Raw genomic sequence first — 23,022 nt, forward strand, 5'->3', positions numbered from 1 at the left:
CCCATGGTGGTGTGGTAATAGTAATCTTGGGTCGCAAATATGACCTTGGACTAGAATTGCAATGGCCTGGAACTTGTAGTAGTTACCAAGAGCTTCTGCTAAATGGGCCTGAGAAACCTGTTCACAGAATCATCCTTATCTGTGCTGCGTCCACCTTGAGGCACCCTGGTTTAGGGCAGTGATGTTCTTAACTATGGCTTCACATTAGAAACAAAAAAATACTGATATCTTGGTACCCCCTGCCACAAGATTCTAATTTAGTTAGTGGGGGTTATAGCTTAGATATAGGGACTTTTAAAGCTCCAGATAATTCTCAGGTATAACCATGATTGAAAACCATTGGTTTGGAGGTCAAAAACTAGACTGGGGTACAGAAGGCCTGAAGAATCTTAACTCTCTTGTTTACTCAGTGTAGGTATTTGAACAAGTTTCTTAACCCATAGGCCACAAGTGTTCTCAGTTACTCTTTTATAGTAACTTTAAATTATAGCTTTAAATTCTCTGATTATAAGGATCACAAGGGTTTAGTCTGAACATACAGATTCTGTTTGTCTCTGTATTCCTTTCCTTTTCTCTTTCTCCCTTTCTCCTTTCTTTATGGAATGTCTTCTCTTCAAGTGAATTAAAACTGTAGTACTGTAGTATAGGGTAGAGTAGAAGTGTCCTGTGGGCCACTTCCTCTCTGAATATTTGAGAACAGGAACTTGCTAGCTGCTAGATCTGTGCTCCCTGAACAGGTTTTGTTTTGTTAAGGAGTGGAGATACACTCCCTTGTACCACTGGCAAAAATATCAAAATGAAATTATGCTTCAGTCAGTGCAAATTAAAACACCTTGAGCCTCCTCCATTCAGTTTTTGTTTTGGGTTTGTTTTTTTTTTCCCCTTCTTCTGTTCAGAGGCAGTTCTCAGCCATGGGAATGAAACTTTCACTTTTGGTCACTAAATGCAGACCAGAACCCAACTCAGTGTTAAATAGAACCCAGTTCTATCATGTTTCTAGGAGTAGGAATCACCTGCTTCATCCCTGCTTTTCTAAGCAAGTTTAGGGTATCCCTAGGTTTCAAAGAATTTTTCAGTATTGCTTTCCAGTATGATGAATTACAACTACTTCAGAATCTCCACCTTGCCAGGGAATAGCTTGAAAGATTTTGATTCTAACCCTTGATCTGCTTTTAGGTCAACTGAGGAGTTCATTTGAATCCTTATCCAAAATGAAATTTGATTGACAAAATAGTACTTAATTATTAAAAGAGATAAACTTGAAATAATAGAATTTTTAATGTGAGACTCTGATTGAGGACCAGATTTTTACAGTCCATGGAGAAATGAGAAAAATAATGTTAGTGGGCTTTTTAAAGTGCCATCTTTGAGCTAATGGCTCCCTCACTTTTTAAAAAGATTATGAAAATGAAAAGGTGGTGATGTTAGGTCACAGTCTTCATTTAAAAATCTCCTTAGTTGGCAAAATAAAAGTTGACGCCCCTGTAGTATTTTCTTTTTCCCCTAGTCCATGACATCTCTAATGTCTGAATCACTCATCTAGACTAGACCCATCGCTTTACAGCTGAAGAAGCTGAGGCCAAGGATGGTGGTCTGCTGCAGGAATTTAAAGGCTTGTGGAAGTGCTCTCAGTGGTCATTTGTGGGGTGATATTGAAGCCCTTACTACAAACAATTCACTATGTTAAACATTTTACATTTATCATCTTATAGCCACAAAATCATTGAAGAGATTATTTTTCTTGTCCTCTTTTCATGGATTAGGAAACTGAGGCATAGTAAGTGACCTGGCCAAGGGCACACAGTTTAGGAGCAGTGGAGCCAGGATTTGATCTCAAGCATACAGACTTTAAAACCATACCTTTAGACACTATACACTTGTCTCCATTCATCACTAATACAAACTGTCCTGCCCACCACCTCTTGAACAAAGCTTTAACTATCTGGAGTAATGGCAATTTCTATTCACTTTTCATGAACATCTTTTCTTTTCTTAGCACCTTGTAAATTTTTTGTTCACCACCCGGCTAAATGAAGTTTCCTGATGTACCATCTGTATACAAACATTTTTTTCAGTGTCTCCATTTGATCATATCAAAGATCTTCTAAGGAAGTTTTTTTGATATCAGTATGTTCCTTATGTCTTTAGATTCTATTCTAAGGAAGTCTCAAAGTCTAAGAAATTAATCTTTTTTGAGATACCAAAACCCATTGGCAGCTAGTCCATCAGTCTTTACATTTCAAAAGGTTCACCTCCTAGACTGCTGTCCTCTAGTTTGCATATCTGTACTGACATCATTGGTGCCCAAACAAAGAGCATTTTGCTTTATAAGGCCTAGGTAAGTGTGCCATGACATCAGCAGTCAGTGTGAATATTAGCTGTGCTGAAAACAGGGGAAATGGCCGAGGAATAAGTTATAAGGGTAAGAATGTAGTTTTAGGTTTCTTTATAAGGGATTAAATTATAAGGGTTTAAATAATGGACCACCCAAGGAAGCTGAGAAATTGAAAGACGAAGCTGACATGTTCTTAAGGTCACTGACAGCTAGAAATGGCTTCAATACCACCTCATGCCTGAAAAGGGCATAGGACCTCAAAGGCCCACACAATCTCTCCAGATAAAAGTACCTTCTCTTTTTCTGTTACACTCAAAACACTTGAGACAATTTAATTCTTTTTAAGAATCAAGTCCTTGTGCTCAGAGGAGGGAGCTACAGCCTGTTTTCCTGAAACCAAGTTTAGAACTATTGGCCTAGTCTATCTTTGGAACTGCAGGGCTGCAAAAGGGGGTATATTAACCTGTTCACTTGATAAGTGATCTGAGGGAGTTCCCTGGCAGTCCAGTGGTCAGAGCTTGGTGCTTTCACTGTTGTGGCCTGGGTTCAATCCCTGGTGAGGAAACTAAGATCCTGAAAGCCACGGATGCAACAACAACAACAACAAAAAGTGATCTGACCAGTTAGCATCCTTGCTGGATGAGTTTATTGTGCTTTTGAAGACCAGTGGAAAATGGTATTCTCCTAAGAGTTGATCAGTTTAAATTCTAAGTTAATATTATGCTACAGTTAAATCTTGATGCCTGGAGATGTCACCCAGGGCAAAATCTTTTGAACAGGCTGATGTTCGATTTAAAATCTAGAGGACCACTAGTAGGAAATCAGGACAAGAACTCCACCAGAGAAAGAGATAATTTGCCATGCAATGCCTTTTTATAGGTGAACAGTAATTTTGCATTTGGTTTCCTTAAAAGAAAAAAACAGGTTGGATAATCCTCTCATGTTTTCTACAAAACTGAAAAAGTGTTGGGCTTCAGTTGCATGCTAATAATAAATATGACCATACCAACATCAAAGTATGAGAGAGAGTGATGATTCAAGAGCATGGGCTTTGGCCTCATTCAGATTTAAGTTTGAATCACACTCGTTCTAGTGTGAGGCTGGGCAACTCAGTCTCTCTGAGCCTCCCCTCAGGGATCATAATACCTATTTCAAAGAGAGTTTTGAGGATTAAATGAGATGATCCATATAAACTACATTCTAGCCCAAATAAGCACTCAGTAGACATAGGCCATTACAACCAGAAGCCCTGCTGATGATCGTTCACTCAGCTGTTGGACAAAAGCAGACCTGAATCCTAAGTGTTCCTTATACAATCTAGTCACTATGACCAAAATTTTAAAATCCAAAGAGGCCTCCACTTGATTAAATAAGCTTTTCATTCATGCATTTTGATGATCTGGACGCCTGCCATCTGGTTGGATCCGTCCCTGGCTCCTGTTTGTCTAGAGTTTACACGATCCCGTAAGGTAGCTTCTCAGGACCGTTAGAGGAGAAACAACAGACTGGTGTTTTTCCAATCCCTAAGCCCTATACCCTCTAACTTCTCTCCGTCTTGGGAGTAAAAAGGCTGACGGTGCGAGCCCAGAGCAAGGGTGGCATCATAAGACTTTAGAGCCTGGGAGCGTGTTTGAAAAAAAGAACGTAGAGGGAAACCGAACCCCTCCCTACGAGCCCATTTTCCTCAGAAAGCTGCCGACCGAGAGAAGCCCTGGCCTTCAGAGAAGCTCAACTCTCAAACCCTGAAAAACATCCCTGAACAGGATCCCAGTCTCCACCGCTACTACAACGCGCTGTGCGTCGGTGCGTCCGTGCGTGCGTGGGTGTGTGTGTGCGCGCGCAGACGCACAGGCCGCTGGGAAGCCGCCTCTCCCCTTCTGGGTCTTCCAGTTTCCCAGCGTGCTTAGGGCCCGCCAAATGGGAGGGGGAGACGCAAGATGGCGGCAGCCGCGAACTCCGGCTCCAGCCTCCCGCTGTTCGACTGCCCGACCTGGTGAGTGGCGGGGCGACCAGCGCTGAAGTGGCCTGGCCTGCGCTGGCCTGTGCCGGCCGGGCGGCTGATTTCTCGCGGCGAGCCGAACGGCCCAGACATCTTGGGACTGACTGAGGGAGAACTGTCCGTCGGGCCGGGCGGCGTGTGGAGGAACCTGGAGCTCGGAGCCCGGGCCCAGAAACTGAGGAAACCCAGAGTTGGGGGCTCTGAGGCGCTGGTTTAGGCAGCCCCTCGGGCAGTCAGCCGGTTGCCGGGGCGCTTCGGGGCCTTGGCCTCGAACTTACCCCAACTCCTGACTGAGTGCCTGGTGCTCTTGTGGAGCCCGGTACCTGCCCCCCGCTCTCTGTCCCGAGCGCGCGCGAGCTAGCTTCCTGGCTCCGATCCCCGCTCGGAGCCTCGCATCCCGCGGTTGTTACTGCAGCCTGGTGCGATCCTTGCCTGTCTCTCGCTGACTGGGAGCTCCCTGAGGGCAGGAACGGCTCTGACCTACCTCTGCGCTCTCAGCCACTGGCGCGAAGTCGGGCGCCAGAGGGCATCCTTGTTTGTTAGGAAGAACCCCTTTCTTCCCTTCGCAAGTTCTTGGGAATAATGGAATAATTTTAGTCTTTGAGTGGAGTACACGATGAATTATATGAATTGCCTGGCAAGGCGACCCATCCGAGTTAGAGCTTTTTCTGCTCATCACAGTGCATTGTTATGTGTGTGTTTCTCTCTGGCTCCGTTATATTGAACCCCTCAAGGGCAAGGGCTGCCTAATGCATCTGTATAGTCACAGTTCCTAGGCCTGAGCCAGACACATAGTAGGAGTTCAGAAGGCATATTTTGGATGTAACTTGGCTTTCCCTGTTTTCCAGACAAAATGGGCTTTTGTCCAATGCACTGTCCTCCCAGCAACCACCATAGAGGAGTTGGGTCAGACTTGTGAGATGACTGTGTTGTCTCTTCAGTTAGATGTAAATGAATGCATTTGTGTTTTGTGTGTGTGCACGCGCGTGTGTGCGTAGATGTTGGGGCTCTGGCAAGATTGTTCTTCCTTCAAACTTCAGAGGAGCAAACACAGGAAACAAGTGAATGTGTAGCTATTTTCTGAGTCTCTTTGCACTTCTGCAACACACAGTTGCTCCAGTCTGCAAATTGTGTCCATTTCGGTTCCTTGCCGCATTGATTTCAGAATGTTTACTTATGTCTTCTAACTATAAGTTTACTGGGCCAGGATAGTAAATTTATAGTTAGAAGAGACTGTATAAGATCACTTACCATTTCCTTAACTTCTGGTGTGCACCAGACACTGTGTTAGGTGCTTTGACATATATGTGTCTCCCTTGGATGGTATGGTTATAGGAGTATAGAGAAAAGTTCCCTTATACATGCCATTGTAGAATGACCTGTTCAGGGTAACAAATATCTTTTGTATTTATTAGTACCTGGTTTCATGGCATAGTTTTGGATTGCCCTAACTGCCTAAATTATGTGTCTGGTTTGACCTCAGAGCTCAGGACAATACCCTCTGTTTATTCTGTGATAAGTCCTACCTTGATCAACCCCAGACACCAACTGATTTATTCTACCTTTGTATGGTATTATTGGTAGTGGCAATCTTAGAATCAAACTCCAAGTGACCAGACAACCCCAACTATAGTACTTGCATTCTCTGTGCTGCTTTCTCTCCAAGGTAGATAATTCAGTGTTAAAATACAGGTTTCTTTGGTGGTGCTCTAAATGCAGATCCCCTGAAATATGTTTTAGAGTAGTTGAATCACTGGGGAGGTAAGTGTCAAATGCAGAAAGGAACTATAATAACAGTGAAGTAGATGACATTTCTGCTTGAACATGAACTAATTATAGGCTGGTAGGAGAGCTGCAGTGTTGAATGGGATAATGATTGTAAATGGCATTTGCAAACTCATCCTGAAAATATTTTTTCACTGTTACTTTTCAGGGCAGGTAAACCCCCTCCTGGTTTACATCTGGATGTAGTCAAAGGAGACAAGCTAATTGAGGTATGGAAATACACGTCTTCTCTTTTTTCCCCACCACACTAAAGATTCTTGCCGGTGACTCACTTTTCCACCCCCTCTCCTGTGCTTTGTTTTCCAGCAATGCTACTTTTGTTCATCCTGATTCTTTTCTATTAAAAGCACATAGTGATAAAACACATGCCAATGTGTATCTTCACTGATACTGTATTTTTTTGTGACTTCTCTCACCTTCCAAATGAAAGGTTTTAATAGATCGTGGGCCTGTAGGCCTCAGTGAAACTGGATGCCCTATAACTTGGTGAATTCCTTCTCTCTGAGTATGTGGAGTTGTGTGGAAGTTGCAAGGTCTGCAATAATTGAAGAAGAAAGTGAATGATATAGATTGAATTCAACTTTTAAGTTGCTTTTATGAGATTCAAGCTAAAGCCCTTCATAGAAGATAGTAAACTAAGACACATGTTCAAAAAAGAGAATGGAAATGGTGATGAAATTCATTCATTCATTTAAAACATTTACTGAGTGCTTACTATGTGCCAGTCTTTGTGCTCGGCATAGGGAATACAGCAGTGAACAAAATGAACATGGTTCCTGTCTTCAAAGAAATCATCTGGTGGGAAACACAGAACCATACAAAAATTTACATGATTATAATTGAAGTAAGTACTATAAAGAACAAGTGTAGCAGCATTCTAGCTTTTCTCCAAGTCTCTAGAATGAAAACCACATAGAACTGCAAGGGAACATGAATTTTGATTAGCTATTAGGTTGTGTGGATTTTTTTTTTAAATTCTTTTGTTGCCATTTATTTACCAAGAAATGGGGATTAAGCCCATTGTGGCCATCTAGTTGTGAGTCTTCGTGTATTCAACCAATTTTATGTTTGCTTGCTCAGATATTTAAGTTAAAGGCTCTGTTATTGAGTGCAGTTATTTTTCTTTGGTGTATATAGTAAAAACATTGCACTCTGTAATGAAAACTGTCTGTGAGATCTCCTGAAGGATGTTCTATAAGTACATTGTTTTCACTTTCAGGATGTTGTAGTGATACATGTATTTTGCAAAACATTAAGGCAGAAGTTATGATGAATTTATCAAGCCCTTAGCCAGTCACTTAGAACCACTTTGTCATGGGTTCTTCTATCTTAAAGGTTACAAAATATCTGGATTATTCAAGGGAATTATTTAGCTAAAATGTCTTTTTTTTTTTTAAACTATAAATTGTTCCACACATATAAAATGTTGCTCAGTAGACATATAGGAATCTATTTTTTTAACCAGAATTTAATAAATCTTTAATTTGCAATAGGGAGAAACATATAAGGAGCCTAGCTTTAATGATAATATCATAATTCTTTTCAGAAATAACTTATATATATATATTTTTTTTAGAAATAATTTATATTTTCAAAGCACTCTTAACTTGTCAAACATCCCTCTGATTACTGGTTTCCATTAACTGGTAATGCTGTCTTTCAGTGCTCTTAGGTGTGCTGAGTTGCCACAGAGGTGTCATGTTATAATCCGTAGGCATCACTGTGTTGTTTCTGAGAGAAATAGACTCCAAATCTACTTATTATTTAAGGATTTAGGCAGCACTTGATACTAACCGAGCTATCTATGTCCAAGCCTTATGTCAGAGGCCTGTGATGTGTTGTGATAGCTGGGTTTAAGAAGTGCAATATTAAAACAAAAGCCATGAGTCTTTTAAGCCCAGGGTGTAAAGCTACACTCTGAGTTATAACTCAGAGGCACAACTGGATAATGGTATTAGCCATAGCTGTTTAAGCAATTGTGGTTTAGTGACTACTGAAGGGCCAGTGCATTATTTCATTCACTTGGACAGAAGAAGCAAGTTGTCTAAGAATTGACTCATGCTTCTGAGGCATACTGTTTTTTCTCTACATTTTCACACTTCTATAATTGAGATACCTTTAATTGTGAATGTGCATATTTAATTTGGAGGCCTTTTCTCTTTTTCCTTCTCTAAACACCTAAATCTCTGGTATTTTCACCTTGTGGTGGTGTTTAGTCGCTAAGTTGTATCCAACTCTTTTGTGACCCGGTGGATTGTAGTCCACCAGGCTCCTGTGTCCTTGGCATTTCACAGGCAAGAATACTGGAGTGGGTTGCCATTTCCTTCTCCAGCGATCTTCCCAACCCAGGGATCAAACTTGTGTCTCCTGCATTGGTAGGTGGATTCTTTACCACTGAGCCACCAGGGAAGCCTGGAATCATAGAAGGTGATCAGTTTTGTATTAGAACCCAAGAGCTGGTGGTCTTATGACTGTTTAAGTCCAGCCTTTGAGCTCTGTGGTTAGCAAATTTAAGTTTGTGAAGACATCATGTATGTGCAAATAGATAGGAATGGGAAATGCATCTATGAGATTCAATTTGCATAGATATTACCTAGAGAAAATAACATGTTGACATGTTAGGGCTCTCTCAATTCTAAAACAATATCTTATTTTTAACCCAAGTCTTAATATTTGGGTCTAAGCAGGCGTGGGATGATTGTGGGATTGAGCTGTCAGACTGTTTTTGAATCTTGGTGCCCCCTAGCACTAGGGGCCTGAGACAAGCTCTGCCAGCAGCAAGTGGGCTCTGCTGGACAGAGTTTCCCAAAAGTGACCCCTATCCCTTTGAGCCTTAAAGTATAAGCTGGCAAGGAACTGGGTAAGTGTTTAAAAAAAAAATTAAGAGTGTGACCTATACTACTTGTTCACTCCTTAAATGTTTTTTGCCATATGGTGGATTTTTTGATGCAGGAAGAGTGAAGAAAATATATAGTGGTTATAAAAGCTTAGACTCTGTGAAGGCAGACCTGAATTTCTAATCCAGTTTATAAATATCTAGCAGTGTGAACTTGCATATATTAATTAATTTCTTTATGCCTCACTGTTCCTATCTATAAAAATAGGAATAATAGTACCTACTTACCTCACAGTGTGGCTGTGAAGATGAAATGACATAGCATAAATCTCATAGTACAATGTGTGCACTTAAGTACTCAGCAGTTGTTAACTGTTACCAGTTTGTGAGGTACATTTCTGGTTTTGTAAGAACACTGAAGCATAGAGGAGAATAGTAGCCCACTGTGAGTTCAGTGACATAGCCAGGAACGAAAAATAAGCCTCTTGATTCCTAGCCTGGTATCATCTTAATTTGACTGTACTTCCTTACTCAGCTTTGTGCTGTCTTCTCTCAGGGATTTTAGAAGGAGCATAGTGTGAAATGTGAACTAGAGTTTAGTGAGACATTCTGTTTAAAGGAAAAAAACAGGGAATTCCCTGGCATTCCAGTGGTTAGGGATCAGCGCTTTCACTGCCAAGGGCATGGGTTCAGTCACTGATCAGGGAACTAAGATCCTACAAGCCATGTGGTGCAGATAAAAATAAAAACTGTAAAGGAACAACATAATGTATATGAATGAGGGTTATTCTTCAAAGGCTCAAATTGTAGACCTTAAGAACTGAATGAAGTGTTAGCAAAAATTTAACCTAGAGTCCTTCATCTTTGACAGCCCAGTCCACAACCAATATGTGGCAAAAGCTTTACTGATCTAGGATTAAAAGAAAAAGACAGTGTAGTGAGTTTTTCATAAAGCTAAATCCAACTCAAAGAGTGGCCCTTTATCCTTGTCCTTCCTGCTTTTTTGTTAAAATGACCTTTCTTTTATAAAATGATCGGTGACAATTGTAAAAGAAAGTTCTTTATTGGTAAAATAAAACTTAATAGTGCTACATCAGCCCCTACAATTTTTAAAGTAACAGTTTGCTGCTCTGCAAAATCCTCTTTTCTGCTATTATATTGAGACATTATATAGTTCTATTTTTTCCAGTTTCACAGGAGTGGTTAGAAACATTTTGGAGTTCTTCTCAGAATTATTTCAGACCCATGGCACTGTTGTTTAGAATATTAGCATTGCAAGTTATTCATACCTGAATTTAAATCCCACATCTGCTACTTAACCAGCCTGACTGCCTTGAATGACTAGATTCATCTCTCTGAATTTATTTTCTTATGTTTAATAATAAAGGTGATAGGCTTCCCTGGTGGCTCAGACAGTAAAGAATCTGCCTGCAGTGCAGGAGACTGCAGTTCCATCCCTGGGTCGGGAAGATTCCCTGAAGCGGGTAATGGCAACCCACTCCAGTATTCTTGCCTGGAGAATTCCATGGACAGAGGAGCCTGGCGGGTTTACAGTCCATGGAGTTGCAAAGAGTTGGACAAACTCAGCAACTAACACTTTCACTTTCTATAATAAAGGTGATATTTAGTTCACAGACTTGCTTTGATGATTAAATGAGATAATGCTTAAAATGCCTAGCAAAAAATAGCCCTTCAATAAATGTGAATCTCTATATTCTCTTCCCTCAAACCTGGAAAATCTTTGCCCTGTGAGGTCATACCATATTTGGACACAGCAAGTACTCATTTAGAGTTAACTCTGAGTAATGCTTTTTTGTGGTCAAAATGAAATGGGACCATAAAGTTAGATCTAGAGGCTCATACAGGGATGTCTAATGTAATTCTGATTTCAAGGGGTTTGCAAAAATAAGTTGGGGCTCTGGCAGCATGATTAGAATATAGGTAAGTGTTTATACCTCCCTTCCTTTGTGAACCAGTAGATAATCTTCATTTGAATATATATTTTCTGAAAAGACGTCTTATTCCTTTATAGGCATGGCTTATGTTTTTATTTCCTGCTCAACCTAAAGTTAAGTGAAATCTTAAATTTACAATGAAAAGAAGATAGCCTCTCTTGCAGGCCATTTACATCTAATAGGATTAGGGAAAGTTCTTTTCATATCAGCACTCAACGTTAGACCACTATATTTGGGGAGAATAATTGCCAACCCCCAGAAATGTTACTAAATTTTTCTGAGCTGTTTATCTTGAAGAATAATAGGAAATATATATATATATATATATTTTTTTTTACTTTGACAAGGAATTTTACCTTAATATGCTCTACTTTTATTGGAAGAATTTTTGCTAAACCCTGTTGAAACAAACTTTAAGTAGTATTTTATATTTATTTAGAAACTGATTATCGATGAGAAGAAGTATTACTTATTTGGGCGAAACCCTGATTTGTGTGACTTCACAATTGACCACCAGTCTTGCTCTCGGGTCCACGCTGCCTTGGTCTACCACAAGCATCTGAAGAGAGTTTTCCTAATAGATCTCAACAGTAGTAAGTAACTCATATCCCATCCCGTTTTATACATTCCCTTTTGGGCAGTGTGGAGATGCTCTTTGGGTTCTTCAGATTTGGAATTGTGTTTTATTGCTCATCAAGGAAGTTTATGTTTGGTTTTTTAATCAGTCCTTCTCCATTCCTGTGGTATTTCCTATTTTACTGAAATAATTGATGAGTGGAAAGAGAAGAAGATATTAGGGAGTGCTTTCCTGAGGAGAGTAATAGGTATATAGGGAGAACAAAAAAAACACCTAAGAACTAGGGAATGTGTTCGTAGGCCCTTGAGATCCAGTTTAAGCAGAAGTTGTGGTTAGCTCCATTAATGTAGTAGAGTTGTGGGTACAGGACATTATTAAAAGAATCCTTATTTTGAGCAAGTTCATTTTTTATAATAGGTTCTTTATCTCAGCTACATTTTGCTTTGATTACTACTACTAATATCAATTTTAATTCTATGAGCACACTCCAACTATAAGATTTTCAAGTTTGTCAGAGATAATCTCAGAAATGCAGTTAAAACGTGACTACATGGGGCCTTGAAGTTTGTTCATTTTCACCTGTGTATAATTAATTGCAGCATGGAATGTAAAGGATCTCCTTCCTGGGTTGATCGTGTTTTACTCCTTTTCCCCCTCCCCATGCACATGCACACATTACCCCAGTACGGTTATATGATGGTTTTGGAGAGCCTTGTCTCATAAGTCCGTACTTGCAAATTTATCTCTTTTCTCTCCATTTCATAATACGCAGAATGTAGACATGGAAAAATATCCAGACTCTCCAGTAGGATTTTTGGCCTACCTTGCCATTGGTATTGCACCTGTTTGAGCCAGCCGCATTTCTTATCCTGGGGAAACCCCAAGTATAACTGTTACCCATCCAGCAGTTCCTATATTCCTTAGGCTTGGGGCTGGAGAGGTCAGACCGCAGCAGTTCCTGTCCTCCTCTTTGCGGGGCATGGCTTTTGCTGGATTGGAGCCTTTCCTGCTGGACCCAGAATGGAGCCAGTCTGGCTGCAGAGGTACTTGTTATGTGGGGTTACAGCAGGTCTGAAGATGTGTAAGAAATCCACTGTAGTGATTCAGGATTCAGTGAAGGAGTTTTCCTTTTCGTTGTGACTCATGACAAGGGATGCAGAGTGGACCCAATGCCATTTCTGTTTTGAAAAGCAAAACTGATGTGCTGGCAGAAGCTTCTCTTTTGCAACTCAGGTTTGTTTTTTGTTTGTTTTTTTCTTTTCCTCTCTTATATTTCTGATTTGGTTATTCCCAGCACACGGCACTTTCTTGGGTCACATTCGGTTGGAGCCTCACAAGCCTCAGCAAATTCCCATCGACTCCACGGTCTCATTTGGTGCATCCACAAGGGCATACACTCTGCGTGAGAAGCCTCAGACATTGCCATCAGCTGTGAAAGGAGATGAGAAGATGGGTGGAGAGGATGATGAACTCAAGGGCTTACTGGGGCTTCCAGAGGAGGAAACAGAACTTGATGTAATTCTATTGTCCATGTCATTGTTATGTCTTGGAGACTCCGGTTTTTGCAGTATGTAGCTGTTCTGTGTAGCTTGAAATGCCAGTGACTTAGCAGCTGGAGTTTTTCTTGAACAGAGTGATAAGCCTTTGCCACTTTGGCAGTGTGGTGTGGCCCTTGGAAATCTGCATTGTGTGGGTTTGGTTATATATAACCAGGGCTGACTAGCCAGTAGACCCTTATGGTTGTTGTGTGCACCTTTGCTGCGTGTCGGAAGCCAAGGCTAGGAATTACATTTCTTAAGAGCTACACTATCCAATGCAGTAGCCACCAACCACATTCAAAGTACTCAGTAGTCACATGTGGCTAGTGACTAACCATACTAAATAGCTCTGATAGAAAACATTTCTATCATCCGGAAAGTTTGTTTGAACAGCACTGGCTTAACAGAGAATGAAGCTTTCATTCATTTATGTAGCTTTTTTTGATACCATCCAATCAGCCCAAGAATCTTCTGAGTAGAACTAGACTGCTTTTGTCTGGACCTGGCTGCCCTGAATTTTACAACATTTAACTTTAATGTGTTAAGGTTTTCCTTGTCTAGAGTTGACCCCAGTAGTTTGTGGTGTAGCTTTTGTCTTCACATGCCTGTCACTGCATTGGTGTGACTGGTCTATCCAGGTAGATCAAATGCCAGCCTGTCCTTAACCACCCACATACATTTACTCTTCTTGTATACAGAGGCAGTTTCCCAGATGTTAGGAAGAAAAAAGCACAGTAGAAATCTTACAACTCAGAAGTTAGTTGGTTGTAAATAAGTAGCCTCGTAGCCAGGGTCCTGGTTGGCAGTCCCTCTTGCCCATTCTTTTCCAGGCTGCTTCCATGCCTCCTCCTGTCATCTCTAGGTCTTGTTCTCAAGACATTTGGGATGTCTCAAACTGCAGTGCAGATTGGAATAAGTCCAAGGGATTGAAAAGAGGCAGGCAGCAGTGCTGAGGCCAAGTTAATCACTGAGATGGATGGATAGTTATGAACAGAAATGGGGCCAGACAGGGATGGGGAGTGACAAAATATTAATGCCAAATATTCAGTGCACTGGCAGCGTCCTTACTAGTTTTAAAGGAGAGAGCTACTGGGAAAGAAACTATCAGTTTTTCTTTCTCATCTGTTTTGTTACTTAAAAACAGTTCTTGAATTTCTTCCCAGTTGCATTCATTTAATTCTCAGCATGAAGACATGATAACCTTCTTCAAAAAACCCCCAAACCTCAACTCAAGGGTTTTTGCACAGATGACTTCTTTTCAGCTCAAGGTCCTTCAGCCCCTTTTGAATATCACTGCCTCACTGGTCACTGAAGATGTTTCGCATTCTGTCAAATGAGGCTTGCTGGTATTAGCTCTTTAGGGACAATAATGAATCTTTTCTGAATGCAGAAGAGAATTTCATCTGTGTGAAGAGGTCAAGGTTAGCTCCTAATACCTTCCTGCTCTTTGTTTGGTAATATCCTCCTTCAAATTCCTTGTGTACTTATTCCTATCTTTCCTGTGTGAACTCTGGCCCAGAACCTGACAGAATTCAACACTGCCCACAACAAGCGGATTTCCACTCTCACCATTGAGGAGGGGAATCTGGACATTCAGAGACCAAAGAGGAAGAGGAAGAACTCACGGGTGACCTTTAGTGAGGATGATGAGATCATCAACCCAGGTGAGGTATCTTCCTAGTTTTTTCTGATGAAAAGGCTGTGATCCTAGAGAGTAGTTTACACTCTCTAGGTTTAGGTCAGTTGTTTCTCAACAAGGTTTAGAATAACAGGTGCTTGAGGGGAGATATTTTTGTACAGTACAGGCATACTTTGGAGATATTGTGGGTTTGGTTCAAGAATTTCAGTAAAGCAAGACACAGACATTTTTTGGTTTCCCAGTACACGCAAAAGTTACATTTACACTATGCTGTAGTCTGTTAAGTGTGTGACAGCATCATGTCTAAAAAGACAATGTACATACCTTAATTAAAAAATACTTTATTACTAAAAAATGCCAGCCATCATCTGAACCTTCAGCAAGTTGTAATCTTTTTACAATAGTGACGACAAGGATCACTGGTCATAGGTTGCTATAACAACTGTAATAATAATGAAAAAGTTTGAAACATGAGAATGATCAAAATGTAACACAGAGCTAGGAAGTGAGTGAATGGGAAAATTGCACTGAAATACTTGATGCAGTGTTGTCACAAACCTTCAAATTTATCGATATAAAAAACTCAGTGTCTGTGAAGTACAATAAAACAAGCTATACCTTTTCATTGATGGAGTGCCCTGAACACTCAAGCATTATTGAGTTGCAGTGTGAAAGAAGTAGCTAGAGGAAGGGCCCATACGATTCAGTATACAGAGCATGGCTGTAGTTCTCCTTTGCTGATGCAATATGTCTGTATCATAATAGAGTTTTAAGTATAGGTTAGAGCAGACACTATTGTCTTCATGGGGTTCTGTGTATGACTGGTAACTCTTAAAATTGGAGAACTTTCTGCCACTATTAACTGAATTGAAGACTTGCCTCTTTAAGGCTATAACTTCTACTAAAATACTAAATGTGTTTTGTAGTCTTAAGGGGGAAGGAGACTCCCAGCTATAGACAGTGGTCCCTGAATGCTGGGAAATGTGCATGAAGGAGAGTAGATTGGGGGGAGGCACCCTGAGGGTGGATGTTTGCAAGGCTGACCTTCGCGAGGAATGAGTAGGCGAAACCAGAGCCTGAGAGAAGCAAGTATTTAGCTCGGCATAAAAAGCAACAACAAATCCTTATATTTGGAAGAAGAATTAAAAGAATTCCTGTGAAAGAGATTGGAGCATTCATTCTAGTGACTTTTGTTCACTTTCTGATGATGTGTGAAGTGAAATGAATTACTTGTCAAAGTAGTGAATGCCCAAGGGAAATGTTTAGTCAGGAGCTGGATGACTAATCTAGAAAGTTTATTTCTGGATGCCAGATAAGAGTTTCTAGACGTTGGACATAGAAATCTGTAGTTTTAATAAGCTCTTATTTGTACTGATGAACAGCCAACAGTATGGGAATGACTGATCTAGATAATTCATTAAGTCTTCTTCAAGACCTAGGGTCTGATATGTTCTGTTTTTTCTCTTGAAAATTATTGTGGAACTTCTCTGGTGGTCCAGTGGTTCTCTGTGCTCCTGATGCAGGGGGCGTGGGTTCAGTATCTGGTCAGGAAACTAGGATCCCACATGCCACATGGTGCGGCTAAAATGAAGAAGAAGAAAATTATTGTCCTGGAACTTTCTGAAGGCAGTATGTTTATGGAGAGTATGGCAGAGTGTTTAAGAGTGTGGGCTCTGATCAGAGGGCCTGGGTATGAAATTCATGTCTCTGCTTGGTAGTTCTGTGACCCTCTGGCCAAGTGACTTGTCAGACTTCTGGCCCCACAGGATTGGTGGGGAGATTAAATGATTACATGGAAAATACCTCAGATCTGTGCTTGGCACTCAGTTCAGTTCACTTACTCAGTCATGTCTGACTCTTTTCGATCCCATGAACTGCAGCACACTAGGCTTTCCTGTCCTTTACCAACTCCCAGAGCTTGCTCAGACTTAGGTCCATCGAGTTGATGATGCCATCCAACCATCTCATCCTGTGTTATCCCCTTCTCCTGCCTTCAGTTTTTCCCAGCATCAGGATCTTTCTCAGTGAGTCAGTTCTGCCCGCCAGGTGGCCAAAGTATTGGAGCTTCAGCTTCAGCATCAGTCCTTCCAATGAATATTCAGGACTGATTTCCTTTAGGATGGACTGGTTTGATCTTGCAGTCCAAGGGACTCTCAAGAGTCTTCTCCAACACCACAGTTCAAAAGCATCAATTCTTCGGCGCTCAGCTTTCTTTATAGTCCAGCTCTCATCTCCATACATGACTACTGGAAAAACCATAGCTTTGACTTTTGTTGGTAAAGTAAATGTCTCTGCTTTTTAATATGCTCTCTAAGTTTGTCATAGCTTTTCTTCCAAGGAGCAAGCGTCTTTTAATTTCATGGCTGCAGTTGCCATCTGCAGTGATTTTGGAGCCCAAGAAAATAAAGTCTGTCAACTGTTTCCATTGTTTCCCCATCTATTTGCCATGAAGTGATGGGACTGGATGCCATGATCTTCCTTTTTTGAATGTAGAGTTTTAAATCCAGCTTTTTCACTCTCCTCTTTCACTTTCGTCAAGAGGCTGTTTAGTTCCTCTTTGCTTTCTGCCGTAAGGTGGTATTATCTGCATATCTGAGGTTATTGATATTTCTCCTGGCAATCTTGATTCCAGCTTGTGCTTCACCCAGGCACTCAGTAGCTCTTGATAAATGTTAGCCATTATCCCAGTCATCTGCCAGCCCTTTTGCATTTACCTGTGTAGACTTTCCTATACCAGAAGTAGACCTGGCAAGGAACTTCTTGGTAGATCTTCCAGGAGCAGAGATTTCCTGCAGTAGGTAGACTCCCTCTCCAGGAGTTGAATGGCCCAAGAGTGAGGAAAGGGCGAGAGGCCCGCACACTGTTCAGCCAGCACAGGACAGGGTCTCCTCGATGGCCTTGTCCTCACTTCCACAGGCCTGTGTTGTTCGTGGGGCACATACCCTGTTAGCTATGCTTCTTGGGCTCCAGTTGCTCTTGCACTTCATTTAGCTTTCCTGAAGGGATGATTGGAACAGGGCTCCCATGGTAATGAGAGAAAATAAGGGTGCCTTTTTTTGGAGACCTTGTCTCCTTCCTGATGAGCCTGGGTACCTTTTCTTCTTTCTTTTTCCGTATAGAAGCTGTTCATTCGTTCGTTCATTGAACAACTGTTTGTGTATGTAATTCCAGGGTGTATTCTTTAGAGGCATCCTAATATGTGAAACGGAGAAGGCAATGGCAACCCACTCGAGGACTCTTGCCTGGAAAATCCCATGGACGGAGGAGCCTGGTAGGCTGCAGTCCATGGGGTCGCGAAGAGTCAGACATGACTGAGCGACTTCACTTTCATTTTTCACTTTTTTTTTTTTTTCATTTTTTTTTTCATTTTTCACTTTTATGCATTGGAGAAGGAAATGGCAACCCACTCCAGTGTTCTTGCCTGGAGAATCCCAGGGATGGGGTTGCACAGAGTCGGACACGACTGAAGTGACTTAGTAGCAGTAATATGTGAAAAGCCAGACTTAAATAAACCAGGGGCTCTTCAACTAAATAAGGAATACTTTATATCCCAAAGGGACTCACAGGAGTGTTTCTTTAAATAGCAAACACCTTCAATGCATTAAAATAAGGTGTACAATGTCTGCTAGGGAAACAACTCCTTTCCTACCACTGTATTAAGATAAAAGGGCTGGGGAGTTGTGTTTTCTAGTTTTCTAGTAATGTTCTAGTCTGTGCTTGCCTGTTTCCCCACACTTTGTCTTCAGTGAGAAAACTGTTCATTGTAGGTCATCCAACCCAGTCTCCCCTCTGTGCTCCAAGATCACTACTTTCATACTTCTCTTGAAGCACCTCCCTTGTATTGTGATCCATCTGGCTTTATAGCTCTGAGCTCCTTAAAGGCAGGACAGTGTCTTGTTCTTCATTTCCATGTCTTCTGTCCAATAAACGAGAGACTGATTGCAAGCATGTCCCTTAAATTGATCTTAGTCCTTTCTCCTGGCGGAGTGAATGAATGAAGCTAGAAGCTTTGGAGGGTGCAGTAGTGTGTGTCTAAGCTGTGAAAAGCTCTCCCACCCTGCTTGGGCAGGGGCTTCAGATCCTTTAGTGAGTCTTCCTTGTACAGGCGTGCATTGGAGATATTATGGGTTCCATTCCAGACCACTTCAATAAAGCAAATGTCAAAGCAAGTCACGCAGATTTGTTTGGTTTGCCAGTGCATATATAAGTTACATTTACAAGTGTGTAATAGCATTATGTCTAAAAAATAGCATTATATCTTTAAAAAACCCGTGTCCTTGTTTCTTTACAATGCTTTAATTAACTACTTTATTGCTAAAAAATGCAAACTATCATCTGACAATGCAGGGTTGCCACCAACCTTCAATTTGTTTTTGTTGTGTTTTTTTTTAAAAATCCTTCAATATCTGCAAAGCACAGTAAAGTGAAACACAGTAAAGCGAGGTATGCCTGTATACAGGTGTTCAGCTCAAAAGGCAAAGTGTGTGACCTCTTGAGGTGAGTAATAAAAGAGGTGTCCCTCTTTTATTACTAACATGAGATTGATGATGTCTACTTTTTTTTTAAATCTCCCCTCGAAAGAGGGAAGTATGTGAAATGGGAAAGTGGTCTAGAGCACAGGCCTGTTTCTGGATGCTGAGATTTATATTCTGGCTCGTCTCCAGTGAGGTGACTGGGTCCGTCATTTTCCTCCTCCAAGCCTGAGTTTGTTTTCTCATCTATTACATGTTTACTCTAGTGGTACCTAGCTCATGAGGTTGTTATGAGGATTGAACACATACCCAGTAAACACCTGAAGGGTTAGCTGTATTTTACTGTTTTAATATGAGTTATTGTGATGGCTTTGTTCACACTGAGACATGTGACTTTAATCCTCCCAGTTGATTACTGAATTAACCCTGCCCTCATGTCTTTTTGCAGAGGATGTGGATCCTTCAGTCGGTCGCTTTCGGAACATGGTGCAGACTGCAGTGGTCCCAGTCAAGGTAGGAAGCATGTTTGAAATGTTATATAATCTGGATTAAAAACCCACTCTTCGGTGTGTAGGCTTAATTTTAAAACACCTTCTTTGTCCCTTTCTTGTTTTTCATACTTTGGGAATACTTTTACCCCATCTGTGTGTCAGGATCCTGGAGTGCCATAGAGAAACTGCAGGTGACGAGCCAGCTTAATGCTGCATGTAAATTATAATGTGATGGAAATCTGTAAATTTACCTCTCAGCAGGGTAGGGTGCAGAGAGGTAGGATACCCACCTCTCTTTAGTCTTCCCTTCTTAACTTGGAGTAAGCTGTTAGGCAAAGAGGAGGCATAGTTGCCTTTGGCATGGCACCTCTGGCTTTTGCCATGGCTATATTTTGTGAACACGAGTGGCACAGATAGGAAAGCCAGCCCATGTTGGGTTAGGTTTAAAGATAGCTCTATTGAAGAACCAAGAAGTGGAAGCTACAGAGATGTTCTGAGTGCTCAACACATGGAGAACCACCTGATAGCTAGGGCTCCAAAAGGGAGCAAATGGCCCCTGGAAGCAGATCCCTGTTGGCAGAGGTGTTCAAATGGTGATTGGAAGATGCTGATCAGAGCTGCTAGAGAGAGTTGTTTTTTTCTCTCTAGTCTTCAGAATATATTATTTCGAGAAATGTGTCAAGTTTCTGGTTAGTCTTTGTTTCAGGAAGATCTTTCATTGAACTTTAGTCCGATGTGAAAAACTACAAGATGAAATTTTTCATACAACTCCGTAGAGTTTGTGTCACGTTTCCCCTCGAGCACCTTTCTCTTCTTTCTTCTTCCTTTGGAATTTTCTGCTGTGTATTTCCCCCCAAAATAAAAATTAGAATACTTGGAACCATCTATTAATCACCTTTGTTTCCTAAAAGGGCATTTTAACATAAAAAAAAAAAGAGAGAGAGAGAGAGGCATGACCTTAGGGTAAAGAATGGTCACTTAAACTGGATAAGTCTTACTTTATGAAAAGTTCACACACTGGCCTCATTTTTCTCGGTTTGACATAAGATGGTGAACACTTTGTTTGGAGCAGTGTTTAGGAGCCACATGTTAGATGACCACTGTAAGGTCTCTTCAGACCCTGAGATTTCAGGACAGTGAGATGGGTTGTTTGGGAAACAAACGAGTTAGAGATTCAGGGGCCTTTCCCAGTTTTTCTCAGACTACAGTAGAAGAACCTAACAGCACTCTTCTGTCTCACTTCTGTCTCCTCTGTAAACCACAGAAGAAGCGGGTGGAGGGCCCTGGCTCCCTGGGCCTGGAGGAGTCAGGAAGCAGGCGCATGCAGAACTTTGCCTTCAGTGGAGGACTCTACGGGGGCCTGCCCCCCACACACAGTGAAGCTGGCTCCCAGCCACACGGCATCCATGGGACAGCACTCATTGGTGGCTTGCCCATGCCATATCCGAACCTCGCTCCTGATGTGGACTTGACTCCTGTTGTGCCGTCAGCAGTGAACATGAACCCTGCACCAAACCCTGCTGTCTATAACCCCGAAGCTGTCAACGAACCCAAGAAGAAGAAATACGCAAAAGAGGCGTGGCCGGGCAAGAAGCCCACACCTTCCTTACTGATTTGATATTTTTGGTCATGGAGGAGGGTGGGCTTGGGTGGGAATGGGGTGGAAGGGTGATGGGGGAGCTAATGAACTAGGGGGAAAAACTTTTCATGTGCGCAGTATCGTCTTTCAGAAGGTCTCCTGGGGTCCTGACCATGTAATATTAAAACGGAGGGTGAAGTTGAAATATCCCAGAAAGACCTGTCTTCAGAACACTTTCATTGCAGAGAAATGTTTCATACATCCTTTTAAATAGATTGCCCTGGCTTTTCCCCAGGCTTTCCTTTTCTCCTTTTTTCTTTTCTCCCTCTTTCTAGGGTCATTTTTATTTAAGGTCACATACCCCAGGGAGAAACTCTAGGCCCTCAAGTTGAATCCAGAGCTGTGGGGGTGACAGAAGCCCCACCAACCTTGTCGGTCCAGTGGCCTAATTTATACCTACTATCCCTGCAAGTCCAGGTAGCAGAAGGGTTGCCACGGATTCCAGGTTGCTTAACAAGAGGGTTTAAAATTCTCCAGTTAAGCTAAGATTTAAACTCAAAAGTGTTTTCCTGGGTCAGTGGTTTTGAGGTCCAGTAGTTAGGCTTTTCTCTTTTGCCCTTTCTGTTAGAATGAGAACATTTTGATTTTTCTTCATCTGTGACCAGTGCCATAGACACAGGTTGATAGTTTTAAACTTACAGTATTGTTTGAACTTTACCTGTTTTTCTTATCAAATCTGAGTACTTGCGGAAACTTCTCACTTGATTTCAGGGTACTGTCCTCTACTCTCTAAGGTATTACTTTCCTTTTTGAGTGTGTTATGAAGGCAATTTTTAAAGGATATGATCAGTTAGAGCAATTCTAATTAAAAAGGAAAAGATTTTTAATTTGAAGTAACGGATGTCTCTAAGAGGACATTTTTAGATGATGGTTCGGAGGCTCTTTCCCCCACTCGACCCAGAGCTCCAAGAGTAGAAGACCTGGCTAACAAACACAGGAGACGAAGGTAGGCCACATTGATGAGAGCTTTGTACAGAGATTTGTACATTTGTGTAATAGGCCTTTTCACGCTTTATGTGTAGCTTTTTACCTGTAACCTTTATTACATTGTAAATTAAACGTAACTTTTGTCATTCGGGTGCAGTTTGTGATTCAGTTGCCATCACCTACTTCCACTGCCATACGGGAATATTTGTCAGAGGTACAGCTGTCAGGCTTGGGAGGTGGCTCTGTGTCCCCATTTTATTACCACAAATAAAGATGCCCCCTGACAAATTGGAAATTCTAATTAGAGATTCCAGTCCCCTGAGGAAGCCTCACCGAGCAAAGTGGGTTAAGAGGTGCCTGCTGCCCTTCATCAGCAGGCAGAGCCTCAGCCTGACAGGGAGACTGGCGCCCTTGTCCCGGTGTGACCACCACCCTCTGGCTGCAGCCGTGTGCATTTGAGCCACAGCTCAGGAAGCACGGGGATGAGAGCAGCAAAGGGGAGGACGTTTAGGAGGCATTTCAGTGGAGTCTGACCTGGATGGAGGTGTCTTGCGTACTAGAACAGTGTGTGGCAGGAAGTACACTTTGTGTATGCTGAGATAACGTATGTGACTGTGGTGGAAATGCCAACTAGGTTCCAGACCCCGGAGGCTGAGAGTGTGGACTCACAGCAGGAGCAGCCTGGCAAAAGGAACAGAGATCTATAAAATCACAGCTAGACAGAAGTTTAACTTCTCTGCCGGCTTCTGTAACGATGTCTGTCCTCATCTTATGAGGATACCTTCCTGTCATCATAGCAAAGGTTACTGTTAGTCCTGGTTAAAAATCA

At 41.7% G+C, this 23,022-nt stretch overlaps 1 protein-coding gene and 1 non-coding gene across 2 annotated transcripts; both read left to right on the top strand.

Moving 5' to 3' along the window:
• Nucleotides 1-4,177: 4,177 nt before the first annotated feature.
• PPP1R8 (protein phosphatase 1 regulatory subunit 8) lies at nucleotides 4,178-22,339 on the top strand. The gene is made up of 7 exons (XM_043444979.1): nucleotides 4,178-4,328; nucleotides 6,268-6,328; nucleotides 11,350-11,503; nucleotides 12,782-13,002; nucleotides 14,545-14,689; nucleotides 19,585-19,649; nucleotides 20,892-22,339. The coding sequence occupies exons 1-7, from the start codon at nucleotides 4,273-4,275 to the stop codon at nucleotides 21,243-21,245; spliced, it is 1,056 nt and encodes a 351-aa protein (XP_043300914.1). The 5' UTR covers nucleotides 4,178-4,272; the 3' UTR covers nucleotides 21,246-22,339.
• Nucleotides 7,897-8,062, top strand: LOC122426933. The gene has a single exon (XR_006265285.1).
• Nucleotides 22,340-23,022: the final 683 nt, after the last annotated feature.

This window comes from Cervus canadensis, chromosome 24 (assembly GCF_019320065.1).
Source record: "Cervus canadensis isolate Bull #8, Minnesota chromosome 24, ASM1932006v1, whole genome shotgun sequence".
Classification (NCBI taxonomy): domain Eukaryota; kingdom Metazoa; phylum Chordata; class Mammalia; order Artiodactyla; family Cervidae; genus Cervus; species Cervus canadensis.

Excerpts from the sequence above, each read along its gene's own strand:
- PPP1R8 (XM_043444979.1), top strand. The coding sequence starts at position 4,273 with ATGGCGGCAGCCGCGAACTCCGGCTCCAGCCTCCCGCTGTTCGACTGC. Across the intron at positions 4,329-6,267 it reads CTGTTCGACTGCCCGACCTG|GGCAGGTAAACCCCCTCCTG; the intron begins GTGAGTGGCGGG and ends GTTACTTTTCAG. Across the intron at positions 14,690-19,584 it reads TGATGAGATCATCAACCCAG|AGGATGTGGATCCTTCAGTC; the intron begins GTGAGGTATCTT and ends GTCTTTTTGCAG.